This window comes from Lissotriton helveticus, chromosome 7 (assembly GCF_964261635.1).
Source record: "Lissotriton helveticus chromosome 7, aLisHel1.1, whole genome shotgun sequence".
Lineage (NCBI taxonomy): Eukaryota > Metazoa > Chordata > Amphibia > Caudata > Salamandridae > Lissotriton > Lissotriton helveticus.
In genome coordinates this window covers 828,244,378-828,259,136 of record NC_136068.1, presented here as the reverse complement: position 1 = coordinate 828,259,136, position 14,759 = coordinate 828,244,378, and the positions used below count along the sequence as shown (strand labels likewise).

General features: G+C 40.4%; 1 protein-coding gene across 4 annotated transcripts in view; it reads left to right on the top strand.

The window, feature by feature from the left end:
- The window catches only part of CNOT6 (CCR4-NOT transcription complex subunit 6), a 350,905-nt gene that overhangs the window by 146,735 nt on the left and 189,411 nt on the right, over positions 1–14,759 (top strand). For all 4 annotated transcript variants that reach the window (XM_078653316.1, XM_078653315.1, XM_078653317.1 and 1 more), the window contains exon 7: positions 1,477–1,634. In XM_078653316.1, coding sequence (XP_078509442.1) covers positions 1,477–1,634 — 158 coding nt within the window. The remainder of the gene's footprint in view (positions 1–1,476; positions 1,635–14,759) is intronic.

Below are 14,759 nucleotides of genomic sequence, written 5' to 3'. Positions count from 1 at the left end.
TGAGTAAATGATTAAAACGCTGTTGCCGCTGAGCCATTTCTGGTATACTATGTAGACATAAACATTAGATTGTGCCTGTTTTGAGCTGCAAAAAAGTTCCCGGTCCCATAAGGTGTCATGTTTTCAAAAAGCACTATCTTAGATCTGGGCTGTTTCTTTATGATAAGAGCTGCTTCCTCTTCCAAAAGCCATGAAGTCTTCAAATTAAATGTCTTTAAGAATTTTTTAAGGGGCGCTGTGAATCCAGTTTGAAGTGTCGAACTGTTGTGGGTCTGCATTCTGTAGCTCATGAATTGAGTGATCAGAGAACTAGCCTCTTTTCATTGGGGAAGTGATTTTATAAAGACTCAACACAGTCGCACCACTGCCATATTTTACCTTACGATTGCAAGCATTTACTACCCTCCGATCTTGCATGCTAGCAGTGCTAACCTGATGGTGAGCATTGGGCAAGAGCATCATTGTACCATACATCTAGATGTAGCCAGACATACTCCAATTGACAAGATCGATAGTGTGTACTGCAAGGTGCAGTTATCTCAAGCTGGGCCTTTTTACATAGGAGGCAAAAATCTGCCCACTTTGCTTTTGAATAAGCTAGTATCCATCTTATCTGGAAGGTATTTATCTAGTAACTAGGACTTCAGGTGGCAAGTGCCTCCTATTTGAATGTGAGTAAGGGCTGTTAAAACCCTGGTTCAGAAGCAACATTTATTTTAGCTTTAGAAATTGCCTATACTGGCTCCAGAGAGGAATGGTATGCTTATACCTGCTCTGTCTTTCGGGTTGGTAGCTGTTCCTAGAATGCTTTACTTTGATTGGGTGGGCATCCACCGCCCCAGGTATTTGTACCCTTAAGCAGCTCTTGCCATGGTATAGTCAAGTGGTTTCAAACGACCACCATCTTCAGATGTTACTTTAAGGCCGCTACTTAAACAATGCAACATGTTTTATGTAAATATTATATGTGGTATATCTGTTCTAGACCAGCAATGGGTCTGGCCATGAAGACACATCTCTTTAACTGACCAAAAGATTTATGTACTATCTTAATGACAACTTCTCCCTCATCCCATCTCCACCCCATAGTTTTCTATTTGTAATATTTCTATAAGAACAGAAGAATAGAGACTGTGGACATAGGAGTAGCTGCTAACTACTCAAAATGTTTACTTTTGCATATTAGATCCTGTTTCTTTATAACCATTCCCTCTACTTTGCTCTCCACCTCTATGTTGATCTTTGCGAAAGATTGCAGTTAGGACATATATGGTCGGTAAGCAATGTGCGTATACAGTGTATCTGAACAGGACTGGTCTTGCTCTCTAGCTTCTGAAACGTTTCTCTTTTTGCTATTAAAAATGCTCTGCTCCTCTCCTCTGCTGGAAAGCACACCCAGTTAGTAACCTCAATGAGGGCTGTTGATCTAGTGGTACTGAAGTGACTATAACGTGTAACCTTTACTTTGTTTTGCAGCCCTGTTTTCCGTCATGTGTTACAACGTTTTGTGTGATAAATATGCAACCCGGCAGTTATATGGATACTGTCCATCATGGGCTTTGAACTGGGATTACAGGAAGAAATCGATAATGCAAGAAATAATGAGCTGCAATGCGGATATCTTGAGTCTGCAAGTAAGAAATTTGTCATATATTTGAAGTAGTAATTTGAATTTTTCAGATACAGTTAATATCCTCTTTGTTAACTCGTATCTTCTGGGTTTTTTTGCCTGTCGAAAAAGGATCGATTACTGTCTGTATATTTAAAGTGCTGCACAAAGCTACATCACCCTCCTTGTCAATCAGCTTTGCATACTTGCCCCCCTTCTCTCACCTGCCACTTTACAGATGATCGTGTCGGTCACAATTGTGTCTAGATTGGACTACGGAATGCTTTATACATCTGCCTCCCTGAGCAACTTCTCCGCAAGCTACAGGTGACCTTGAATGATGCAGCTAGTCTGATCTTCAGGCTTCCTGGAAGGGCTCATGCTACCCCATTGCTGTGTAAGTTGCACTGGCTCCCTATCAAACAGAGAGCAAAGTTCAAGAGCCTTTGTATTGCCAACAAAGCCATCCATGGCCAGGCCCCGTATATATCAAGGGGCGCCTAGGGAACTATGCGCCGGGAAGTACACTTCGGTCGTCCGAAGCAGGCCTCTTGGCCTACTCACGGGTCAAAACCGCATTCTGAGGTGGCAGAGCTTTCTCTGTCTTAATTCCCCAACTTTGGAATCCATTGCCTGAGAACCTTCGTAAAGAGTCTGCACTCCTCCCTTTTAGGAAGCAACTCAAGGCTCTTCTGTTTAGAGAGGCTCTGGACACAGTCTAAATCATCTGCCAAGTGTTTATCGGCGATTGCTGGTGGACTTTGGTCTTCTCAAAGCACTAAGAGACCTGCTGGTGATTACGCACTTTACAAACTTCAGTTAACATAACATACTATAAAAATGTTGGTACTCGCACATGGCGAGCGCATAGACTGGGAAGTGATGAGCCGTAATCTTCATCTTCTACAGTGAAATGCAAACACTGAGTTGCTCAAGCACATCCTGTTAAGGTTCTATCAATAAACTGAGGAGGGACACTTCGGGTCAATTTTGATATAGTTTATACTTTAAACAAAAAAACTGTGACAGAATGTGCAACCTATTTATCAAACTCTGGACCAGAAATTAGTAAATGGCAGGTTTCTTAATTATAGTGACTCACAAATATCAGAAGAGCAATTGCAATTGTCCTCCAATTCAGTATCCAACAATGGTGGTTCTGCTTCTAGCACAATGTAGTTCTGTTCTCTGAAGACTGTAAGGCATGCAAGCTGAGCGTTACTTCGGTCATAAAATAGGATATTGGTTATGAATTTGCTTCAGAAGAAGATGCTCTTGTCTGGGAAAACAGTGCATCATCTTATTATTCAGGATTCTTAATGGTGACCAATGATTTTCTCTTATGTGACTGCACCAAGAACTTACCATATTTTTATTTAAACATCAGGGCATATCGGAAACTTTGGTTGGACTACGGTCTACCAAAACATGTATAATGGATCTATATTTTTGCTCCGTAGTATGAGAGCTTATCTTCAAAAGTACTGAAGTGGACTCCAGTTATTTATTAATAACAATCTGCATTTCTTGACCAGGTTCCTGATCTGCCAAATTTCCTTAGAATCTGTTGCATACTTTTCGAAGTCTTTCATTTCTATGTACATATTGATATGTTGCTCTGTACTGTTCAGTTTATTTTGTTGGTTACAACTGTCTTATTGGCAACTGCCTACAGCAACATAATCTGGAATGCTATGTTACTGACCAGTGAGCTCTGACCCTGCCATTGTTTTCAGTGATGCGGAGTATTGCCTGACTCGCTCTGTAGGCACCCTAAGCTGCCCTGTCGCTCTGTTAGCTCTCTATCTGAACACCAAGACTACCAAGTGGGAAAGGCACGAATACATCTAGAACTGCAGCAGTGGTTACCCTAAGGAGCCCTAGCTTCAACGCCACTGCTAATTTCAAAGTTTAGTTTGCATTGATGGCTGCAGTACTTTTCATTTGTTTCATCTGCAAACAGTCAGGTAACTTCTTCTTGTTTACAGAAACACTTCTAAGCTCAAAGAACGACAGGTGTGGTACTGAAGGATGAATTATTGCAAGTGGAGTGTGTGCTCTTTGGCGGTAGCGAGTGTGTACAAGATCAGAAACTTTAGCGGTACTAGTAACTGCTTGAGCAGCAAGATTGGAAACCAGAAAATCAAAGAAGTAGAAAATCAGACCACAAACATTTTGCTGCTGCGCTCAAAAATCTAGAACTAAAACTTAGTCCAAACCCAACAGGCAACCTCCTTCCTCATCTTTTGCTAGAAAATAGTCTCTTTTCACGCAGCATCTTCCCACTGGCAACCACTTATATTTTATTTATCTTTGCAATTTTATTTAGGTCAAAATGTACCTTGAGCACTTTACAAGAAAATGGCAGCTCGTAACAAGACATTCGGATATTAGAAACAAATCATAGGGTTGTGTGGAGCACAGGAAGGAAAGAGTTCCAGATATTGTTTGCACTGCCGGAGAAAGACTGTTTCATGCACTGTTCATACTTTAATGTGAGGCTTCAGGAGGAGAGATTCTGCATTCTTAGACCCCCTGAAAGGCACCAAAGATTTTCAATTTGTCATCAAAATATGCAAGTGTAGATTTGTGCAGGATGGGACACAGTCTTGTGTAGAACTTTTGCATTAAAGGTAACCATTAAAGATGATATACTTGTTATGCCGAAACAAAGCGGTGTGCTAATGATCTGTTTGGAGTCAGACTGTACATTTCGTTAATCCAGCCTGAAGAGGAATTTCTACAGGAATAGACTTTTTCCACCTTTCAGAATCCCCTTCTCTCTTGCACTTTCATCTCTTGTAATGACCTCCTGTCATGTAAGCCTCCTTTCCTGTTATATTTTTTTTGTGTGTGTGTGTGTGTGTATATATATATATATATATATATATATATATATATATATATATATATATATATATATATATATATCTATCACTAAAAGAAAGTTACCTTTGAAACTCAAGCTTGCAAATCACTGAAATTTGCCACTGAAGTTTAACAACGCACACCACAACTCAGTTGAGTACTAAGTTGTTCTTGAGGTAGATGTTTTGTTCATAGCGGTCGACCAGGAGTTATGCCGGAGAGCATTATTTGAGTAACCAGCAAAAAGGATTGACCTGAATACCAACCAATGGTAAGCATCGAGCTGCGCAGAAACCCATTGTAAGTTTTATTAATGTCCACAATAGTTTTTTTTACTAAACTGTGTATAGGCGAGACTTAAAATTGGTATTTAGTTGTAGAGACTTCGAGAACTTCAATCTTCTTGCATTTGAGTAGTACTTTATGTAAACCCCCATGTCCCTACTGCAGTCCTACTTGGCAAAGCATTGGGGTCAGTTGTTGTGCTTGAAAGCCTAGCCCAAGCCATCCACTACTCATTCCAGCACAGGTATGCTGGGCCTAGGCTAACCACCTTTTGATGTAGCACTTATGGGCTACCCTGTCCATAGATTGTAATGAGAAAGGATTAACGAGTTCAAGTGGAGCGCACTGCAAGGAAATCTTTAGATCTGTTCCTCGTTGGACAGATCCAGTGCGTCTGTTTTCATAAACTTGTTTTAGATCAAATCTGTCTTTCACGTCAAAGATCTTTATTTCGGCACTAGGCCATAAAAGCGCATATAAGGTCATTACATTAAAAGCATATAATGCAATGTGACTGAACAGTTTGCCTTCACTAAAAATCAATAAACACAGATGTTTATGCAATAGTTCCACCGTAATCTATTGACCATAAACCAGTTAAAGAATCATTTAAAAAATCTGGTATACAGCAACGGACAGGTAAGATTCATATGACACTCTAACTGGAGATATTATGCCAGTATGAATGTATTGCACATCAAAAAAAAGAATACTTCACTCAACGACCCCCACAGCAGGGACTTCTACAACTACTGTTCCTCTTTTTCCTCCCATGTGGGGATTACTGCCTGCATCCCTGCTTACTTACCAGTTTAAGACGCCTGTATTGTTCAGTGGATGAAATGCCAAATTGCCTAGATTAATATGCAGAAAAGTTGCATGATTGGCTGACCGCGGCTGAATATTGACGCCACGCCAGCAGATGATTCATCCTGTTTTATGCTTGAAGATGCAACAATAAAAACAAGTTTAAAAAAAAAAAAAAAAAAGAATACTTCACTGTCCAGATTATCAGGGATGAACAAAAGAGGAAGATGGGAGTGTGCACTGTCGTCATATGATTTGAACGTTCTTTGATTTATGATGTATTACAATTCTTTAAAGGCCTGCATGTTTGGCAAGCAAATAAAAGTATTTGTATAATGTTAGCCTCCGTCTGTCTTTAACTAAATCAAGATTCTCTCTGCATATTAAATGGAAAATCGTATTTCTCCTTGGCCTTTCAGGCAGTTTTCCTCTAGTGATAGATGAGCTAAGACAACATAATATTATGTAGAGTCCAACAGCAAACAGTGTCTTTTTGCTCCATGGAGGATATGGCCCTGTTAGAAATTAATATAACGTGTATGTATGTGTATATATATATATATATATATAACACAACTCCTGTCGTCAGACTCCAATAGCCCACACGGGGCAAGGACAAGAACAGGTACGGACCACAGCAGCTTGAAGAATAAGGTGTGTTTATTTCCAATTAGACCACCACAGCATGACGCGTTTCGACCGGGTCACCCCGTTCTTGATCACATGACGTGCTTGCAACAGGCGTGTCATTAAATAGTGATTAACAAAATGCCACTCTTACTAATTGAGTAAACATAAACAATATACTTTAAATAGAATTCAGTACAGATAATTATGCAGGCAAATAATGACAAACCCTAGCATAAACAATAATAGCTCTAAATCACAACCCAATATGAAAAAAGACTAGTCATGTAAAATACGACTGTACAGTGTGACCAAGTGGCCCAATATTGGCGTGAGATGTCTAGAAGTCATGTAAACAAATACCCCTGTACCGAAATGTTGACTTTCCTATGTAGTCGGAATACTATAAAAGTAAGGAATGGCGAAAAATGCAAGTGCATAAAAAAGTGAACTTCGTAACACATTATAATAAATCTTTTTAACAGGGAGTCAAGCTAAGGTATTGACTGTGACCGGAATGATATCTGTATATGCATACCACCCCATAGGATCAGCATCATGAGGCCATAGGCATGTGCATATCAGCAAAAATTATTATATATCCTGATAAGAGATCCACAATTGACAACTGACTAAGCCTAGTCAATGTATATCTTTGATTGAAACAAACCATCTAATACCAGTGGATATCTCTATATAACCAGACTGTGCAAACGATGCAAGTGATGCTACGTAGTGGAGACAACCGAATGAATAGGTGTTCAAAAAATTAATTAATATGTCTGAGGATTCAGAAGATCATATATATATTGAGCAGCATAATATAAATGGATGAATCCATTCCATTCAAAAAGTGCAAAATATAGCCAGTTTTAAAGTGCCAAAGTGTAGCAGCAAAAAATGTTGATCATATAAAAACCATATTGCTGTCTTAAGTGGATAGGATAAACTATCAGGTGATTGCTATGCTAATGTGAGTATCTCAGCTATCAAGGTAAAAATAGATCTGCTTGTTATGTAATCCCCAGTACAGAGTATCCACAACACCATTAAAAACCTAGTTCTCTAAAACAAAACCCTCACTACAGTTAAAAACCAACATAGTAGCTAAAAACTGTAAAAGATTGGGAATAGAAAACGCGGTTAAAAATATGGGATAGTGGATAAACTCCCTGGAATAAATACATAAATCATAGCAAAAACCCCCAACTGATATCCAAACTTTACACCATAAAAACAGATTAAGAAAATGCCAGTGGCTGCTAACCATGAATACATTGTATATCTTACAGGGCAGTATAATGGTATAGAGAATATAGTTACAAAAAGTTATGGAGATCTTCTGCTGTATTCAATCCATTTGGCATTTTTGTGTCTAGTGTCAAGACCTATTCAGACTCTTGCTGGTGTCGCTGGTTTTCTCTGTTACCCCCTCTTGAACGTTGAGGAGCCGCATCAATAACAAAATATGACAAATCTTTCAGGTCATTACTTTGAACTAAGTTGAAATGACGGGCCACCGGATAGTTATGATCTGTGTTCACTATAGCGCGCAAATGTTGTAAGATGCGGTTGAACACCTGGATCTTCGTACTAACCATATACTTGAGGTGACCGGTACATTCAAGCATTTAAACCGCAAAGTCGATGCGGCATGATTAACGACCCTTAATCTGGATAGGTGTAGAGTCAAATGCATTGGTATATTCAATTTTATTTATACCAAATTTGCAAGCTCTGCAACTGTTGCATTTGTAGAAACCATTTTTAAGGGAGACCCAGGTGGTGGGTGTCTTTATAACTTCCGGGCTGGTTCTTACCAGACAGTCCCACATGGAAGGGGCTCTTCTAAACGTGATTGAGGGGGGAATCAGGGAGTACCTGTGAAAGGGTCAGATCTGTTTTGACAATATGCCAATTCCAGAGGATAATATTTCTCACTTGTTGCTGGTTACTATAAGAGGTAATAAGTCTTATAGTATTGGAATTGCTGGATTGTAAATTGTGGTTTCTGACCCAGAAATAGTGTTCATAGATACTGATCTGTCATTGGAATTGGCCTTCGTGAGTGCTGCCACTAGATCACTGTTTTTGTAGCCACGAAGTAACAATCTATCAAAGGCCTCTGTCTGGCAGATTTGTCTGTCTGATACAGTGCTGCATATTCTATTGATCCTAAGAAATTCCCCGTATGGAATGCTCCTAATTAGATGTTGTGGGTGAGCACTGTGGGCATGTAAGGTGGAATTACCTGCCGTAGCCTTTCTGTGTAACTTCGTATGGATTGTATCATCATTGATGTAAATTTCCACGTATAAAAATTGCAACCTCTGATCACTAATATGGGCTGTGAACTGTAAATAAGACTCATTAGTATTAATGGTGTTCGCCAAGTTCTCGGCAGACTGTAAATTACCATCCCATATTATGCAGATGTCATCGATGAATCACCTCCATTCAATAATGTTGGCCCCAAACCGCTGCCCATGAGTGCGCCTGAGGACATGCTCTTCCCACCAGCCAACATGTAAACATGCATAGCTGGGGGAGAAGCATGCCCCCATAGCCACCCCGCGCAGCTGGTGGTACACATCCTTATTGAATAGAAAGAGATTACTATACAAACATAACTTAATCATTTTGAGAAACATAGTATTGTGTTTGTAGCACTGTATACCTCCTAGAATCAAGAAAATATTTAACAGCCGTTAAACCATCTTTATGTAGGATGCTAGTATCAATTTCTTGCATGGTGTGTTTCGGGGGCGGTCCAAGATGGCGGATTGACACCGCCAGTTCGGAGTGCAGCTGTTGGAGGGTCCGGTCATGTTTGCTATAGCTACTGTTTTTTAACGGCTTGCGGCTAACTGCAACACTTTTGGCGGAAAAGATACTTGTGGAAGGAGACTACACTGCTCTGACGACTAGGGCGGTAGCTCACCGTAGTCTTGCTGCCTTCTGAGCGGGGCTGAGCTGGATGTGGCAGCTGATTGGAAGCCGACTGAGGGAGCTGCTCCGGTCCATCCGGCTTACACGGTCCACCTCTGCAAGTTCGAGCAGCTGGTCTGTGCTCGGCTGGTTTGGTCTACCAGCACACAAAGGTTCGGGACCTTCACCGGCAGCGGGATTGCTTGCAATTGCGCCAAAGATACAATTGAGAAGTGCTCGAGCAGCGAAAACGGCAGGAATAAACACCGGATCAAACGCTGTAATTGTTACTGCTGTGACTGCTATGACGGCTGAAGGAGTCACTATGGAGGGCTCCGAGCTACCAGGACTCGGCAGTGAAACGAAAAACCTGGGCAGGCCAGAGAAACCGGGACCAGCAATCAGTAAGCCACTTCTTCGTTTGCCAATGCTTAATATACCAAATCCAACTGCTATAGGATCCAGTAACATTGATACATCTGTTGTGTTAGTTACTTCTGGTCTGCCTGGCAACATTGTTACCAACTCAGTGAGTGGCGAGAATACTGTAATTGCTGAAACTGCTGCTACTGACGTTGCTGCTTCTAAAGTTGCTGCTGGATTAATTAAAACTCCAACAATTTTAAGTGACTGCGCCTCTAGTACAGATTCCCTGGTACAGCCCTCCTCGGAGGTTAATACTACTTATACATCACCAGCTTTCTGTGAAGAGCTGCTGCTCGGTGGAGAGGCGATAGTAGGGGAAGCAGAGGAAACCGCGGTGATAAGAGGAGGGAATAAGGGAAGCAGAGGAAACAGCAGAATCGGCGGTGGAAACAGAGGGAGTAGAGTATGTTGAGGGATTGAGACTGATGAGGAGTATATTGACTCACAACTCGGTCAATGGCACTCTTTCCAGCTTAACTAAAGCCACTAGCCTACAGAAGGGGAGAGGCAAGCCTAAAAATAAAGTCAAGAAAATAATCAATAATCAAAGACCACTACTGCAATATAAAGTGTGATAGCAGAGAACAGCCCCTTACGGAAATGGGTACAGGCTAAAGGTGGCGTGAAAACTATGGCACTGCGACTCTCAGGAAATGGCCCTACTGAAGCAGCTGCTACATTGGGCGAAATAAATCGTTCTGGGGAGGTGCCGCAAATAACTGCTTCAGCTGCTTCAGCAAGGGGTAATATGGAGGCGCTTACTATAGCTCCAAACGTTGACATAATTTCTACTCTTGCTCCTACTGTGGCTTTGGCTGCGATCGCTGCTTCAAAAGAAATCTCTTCTTCTGCTCTGCCAACCGTAACAGTAACCGCTGGGTCAGTGCCAACACCGGCTTCAGCATCCGTGTCAATGGAAGCTGCAGCAGCTGCAATAAAAGACCCTCGTTCTACTCAAACTTGCTCGGCTATTGTCTCAGATAAATCTCCACTAAATACCTCACAGTTCACCACAACTCTTGAGTGTGACTTTCAAGGGAAAGTATCTTCATCATTTAAGATGATCTTGCAGTTGCTTAATGAACAAAGGCATGAAGCTCAAGTTCACTACCAACAGATGCGTGAAGACAACAGTAAAACTCAATCCTCGCTGCATGAGATGGCTTGCAAATTAGGGGCTATCTCTCAGGAAGTCGAAGAATTACAACAGAGTTGTTACAACAGAAGAAAAATCAAATCATTTTGAAATTTTGGCGAACAAACATGAGGATCAGATTGGACTAATGCAAGTCAAACTTGAAGATTTGGAAAGTCGACAGCGCAGACAGAATCTTCGAATTTTTGGGATTGCGGAAGGGGCAGAAGGAGCAGATTCTAGGGCATATATTGTGCACCTATTTCAGAAGGCCTTCCCTGATTTGTCCGACTGGGATTGGGACTCTCAGATACAACGAGCCCATCGGCTACCTCTGGTTCAAAGAAACAAGGGGAGTCAATATCCTCGCCCACTTTTGATCTGCGTAGTAAACTTTCTGCTGCGTCAGGCTATTGCATTAAAAGCAAGACCTAATACACCAGTTTCAATTGATTCTGTCACTTTTTTTGTTAGATCAGACTTAAGCAAAGCTACTATGGAGAGGCGCTGGAAGTTGCGCCAATTTATTGACCCAATAAAGGCTTTGGGGGGGTCAAGTCTTCTTACAAGAGCCTGCAAAACTAAAAAAAATTCAGAATGGTCGCACTTACTATTTTTCGGAAGCAAGTGAAGCTGAACAAGCAATGATCGAATGGAAATCAGAAAGCAATGGATAATAAACTGAGCGACCTAACTGTATCTAACAATTAATGATATGCAATTCTGCATTATGTTAATACTATTTAGATCTCGGCAGACTAAAAGCTGAATTTTGGGATTATTTGATATTATATTATTATTTGATACTACAAGATGTGATATGAGCTCGCAGCATTAGAAATGGCCGGATCCTCGTGGCTGTGACTCCACATAGCTGCCACTACAGCGGCAGCTGGGTTAATGGGGGGGCCTCCTTTGAGGGACAAGTGTGGGAGAGGGGGCAGGGTCTGGGGGGGGTCGAAGTTGGAGTTTGGGGGGGAATTATCAGGGTAAAAAATGCATCATGGGGATAAGTAGTTTAGCATTAATGCTTAGCCAGGTATATCTATATAAAGTTTTCAAAGACGAGAATTTGTATTATGTAAAATGTATCAATTAAAATGTTTAGCATGGAATGTGGCGGGTTTGAACAGTAGGATTAAAAGAAGCTTGGTGTTTGAGGAACTTAGAATGTATAACCCACAGATAGCTGTAATAACAGACTCATATTGCATATAAGGATCGCAACTTACTTAAACAATTGGGTTATGATATTTTCTTATGCACTGATTTGAATACCTCAATTCGTGGGGTAGCTATTTTAAAACAAAAACAACTCTTGCAGAAATTAACAAAACTTGTACTGATAAAGCGGGCAGGTGGGAAATAGTTCAGTTGACACTTGAAGGCTGTAAATATACGTTTTGTGGTATTTATGCTTCTAATATAGATGAACCAAAAATCATTGATCAAATTAACATGGAGCTGCTTAGTTGGGAAGGGGAGCATATAGTACTGGGTGACTTTAACTGCATCATGAATTATAATATAGATACGACTAGAAGGGGATCATTCCAGAGAATGCGGAAAACTCAGGCTGCAATTTTAGATCTTGCCTCCATTCAATCCATTTAAAGACGCATGGCGATACCTGCATCCAAATACAGCTGGCTACACTTACTACTCTGCCGCACATAAACTATATTCACGTATAGATATGGCCTGGGTCTCGGATACAATTCTGGAATCTAGTACTATGGTAATTTGCCCAAGAGTTACTTCGGACCATAATCCTATTCTTCTTTCGTTTGATATTGCAATAGAAAGGCAAAGTCCTAGGTCTTTTTCATTCCCCAGATATTTATTTATAGATTCAGTCTTTTTAAGTCAACTGAAAGATCATTTAAAAGAATTTGTTAGTATAAATATGAATTCAACCTCACCAAGGATAGTCTGGGACGCATGTAAGGCCAGTGTCCGCGGGTTTGCGCAACAATATATTTGGCAACAAAATAAGGAGTGCAAATGTAAAAATGAGAGAACGATTGCAGCTATACTTTCTATTGAAAATCAACTAGCTGAAGCTTTATTGACAGGGGCGGCTAACTCGGAAGAACTAGGTTTTAAATTAATAGAACTAAAGTCTGCATTAAAAAATATTTTTAGGGGAAAAAGCATTGTTAAATTAAAAAAAATTCAATTAACTCAATACGAAGGCGGTGAAAGGATAGGAAAAATTCTAGCATACAAAGTTTCTGAAGATCGGGCTCAAATGGCTATTAAGTAAATTAATGGGGCTAATAATCCAATATATAAGGACCCTACATCGATCCTGCAACAATTTGCTCTGTGTTATCAGGATCTTTATACTCCCGAAAATGAGGTTACTGAAGACAAGGTACTAAGTTATATTGCTTTAAATAAAGTAAAAAATATGGATGATGAACAATCTGACCTATTAATGACTGACATCACAGCAGCGGAAATTAGAACTGCTATTAGCTCCCTTTCACTTGGTAAAGCAACTGGGGAAGATTCGATCCCCTTAGAATTATATAAAACTTGCACGGAGGAATTGATATTACTTTTGTCTACGGTTATTCAGGCTATCGGGAATGGGGAACAAGCTCCCAAATCCTGGAATTCTACTCAAATAATTTTCTTTTTGAAAAAAAATAAACCAGCCGATGAACAAGGGTCTTATAAGCCCATATCACTAATAAATAGTGATGCCAAAATATTTGCAAAGATTCTTGCAACTCGGTTGGCACCACTAATGTCACAACTGGTACCATCCCAGCAACATGGGTTAATTCCAAAGAGAGACACCACAGCTCATATCAATATGGCCATCACGGCGTTTGATGTGGCATGGGTTGAGCCATCCCCACTCGGTATGATTTTACTTGATGCAGAGAAAGCGTTTGACCGAGTGGGGTGGGGCTTCCTGTGGGCCAGTTTGCAGGCTTTTGGTATTAAAGGCCAATTCCTGAAATGGATTCAGTCTCTGTACGATATGCCTACTGGTAAAATTAGCTACATGGGAAAGTGTTCCCCTATCTTCTCAATAAAGCGAGGGACGAGACAGGGGTGTCCCCTGTAATTCGCCCTTATAATGGAACTATTTCTAATAGCTTTACAGAACCAGGACCAGATTTCTCCTTTTGCATATGGCTCAAACTCTCTCAAAATAACCGTCTATGCTGACGACATTGCAATATATTCTACAAATGTGTCAGAAGCAATGAAAGGTATCGTAACGGAGGCAAATAAATTCGGTTTGGTTTCAGGATACAGGCTCAATACCGGTAAGACCCAAATTGTCATGAACTATAAGTCACCTACTCCTGTGACGGGGTGAGGCAGCTATCTATTTAGGGGTAAAAATTTCAGCTAACATTACTTCAATTTGTGCCTTAAAATATGAGCCGTTATTAAAAGAAACTTTTACATCACTCAAGAAATGGCATAAACTACCTTTTTAAGTATCATTGGTCCAATAAATTTGGTCAAAATGAAGATTTTGCCTAAATATTTATATCTTTTTCGTTCAATCCCTTTACGGGTAGACAATTCGTATTTTAATAGACTAGATGGCATTATTAGTAGCTTTATCTGGGGTTATAAAAAGGCTCGTCGTGCTATCACCTTACTCAAACTTCCATTCAACCAGGGTGGTTTGGATCTCCCAGACATTAGATCTTATTTTTGGTCTGCTTTTTTGACTCGTTTTCGTAACTTGGCGATCCCCAATAATAGATTTTTTTTGTCATAAATTTATGCTAGGGGAGGATGCAAACATGTTCCTTTACAGATTAAACGACCCAAACTATTTTAAACGTGTGAGATTGAAGACCGCACGGGACACTATTAGTATCTGGCGCTCTCTGCTTGTTAAGTGTAAAGCTTCTTTATTCCATTCCAGAACCCCTCTGTGGTCCAATCCTGGCTTTCCGGAAATATTTCACGACCCAGCTGGTTTAGTTCTATCAGATTCTGGCATAAAAACGCTGGAGGATTTGTATGACCACAGGGGTTTTATTATATTTGAAAAACTGAAGGATTGTTATAATCTTACAGAGGGGGCTCGGTTTA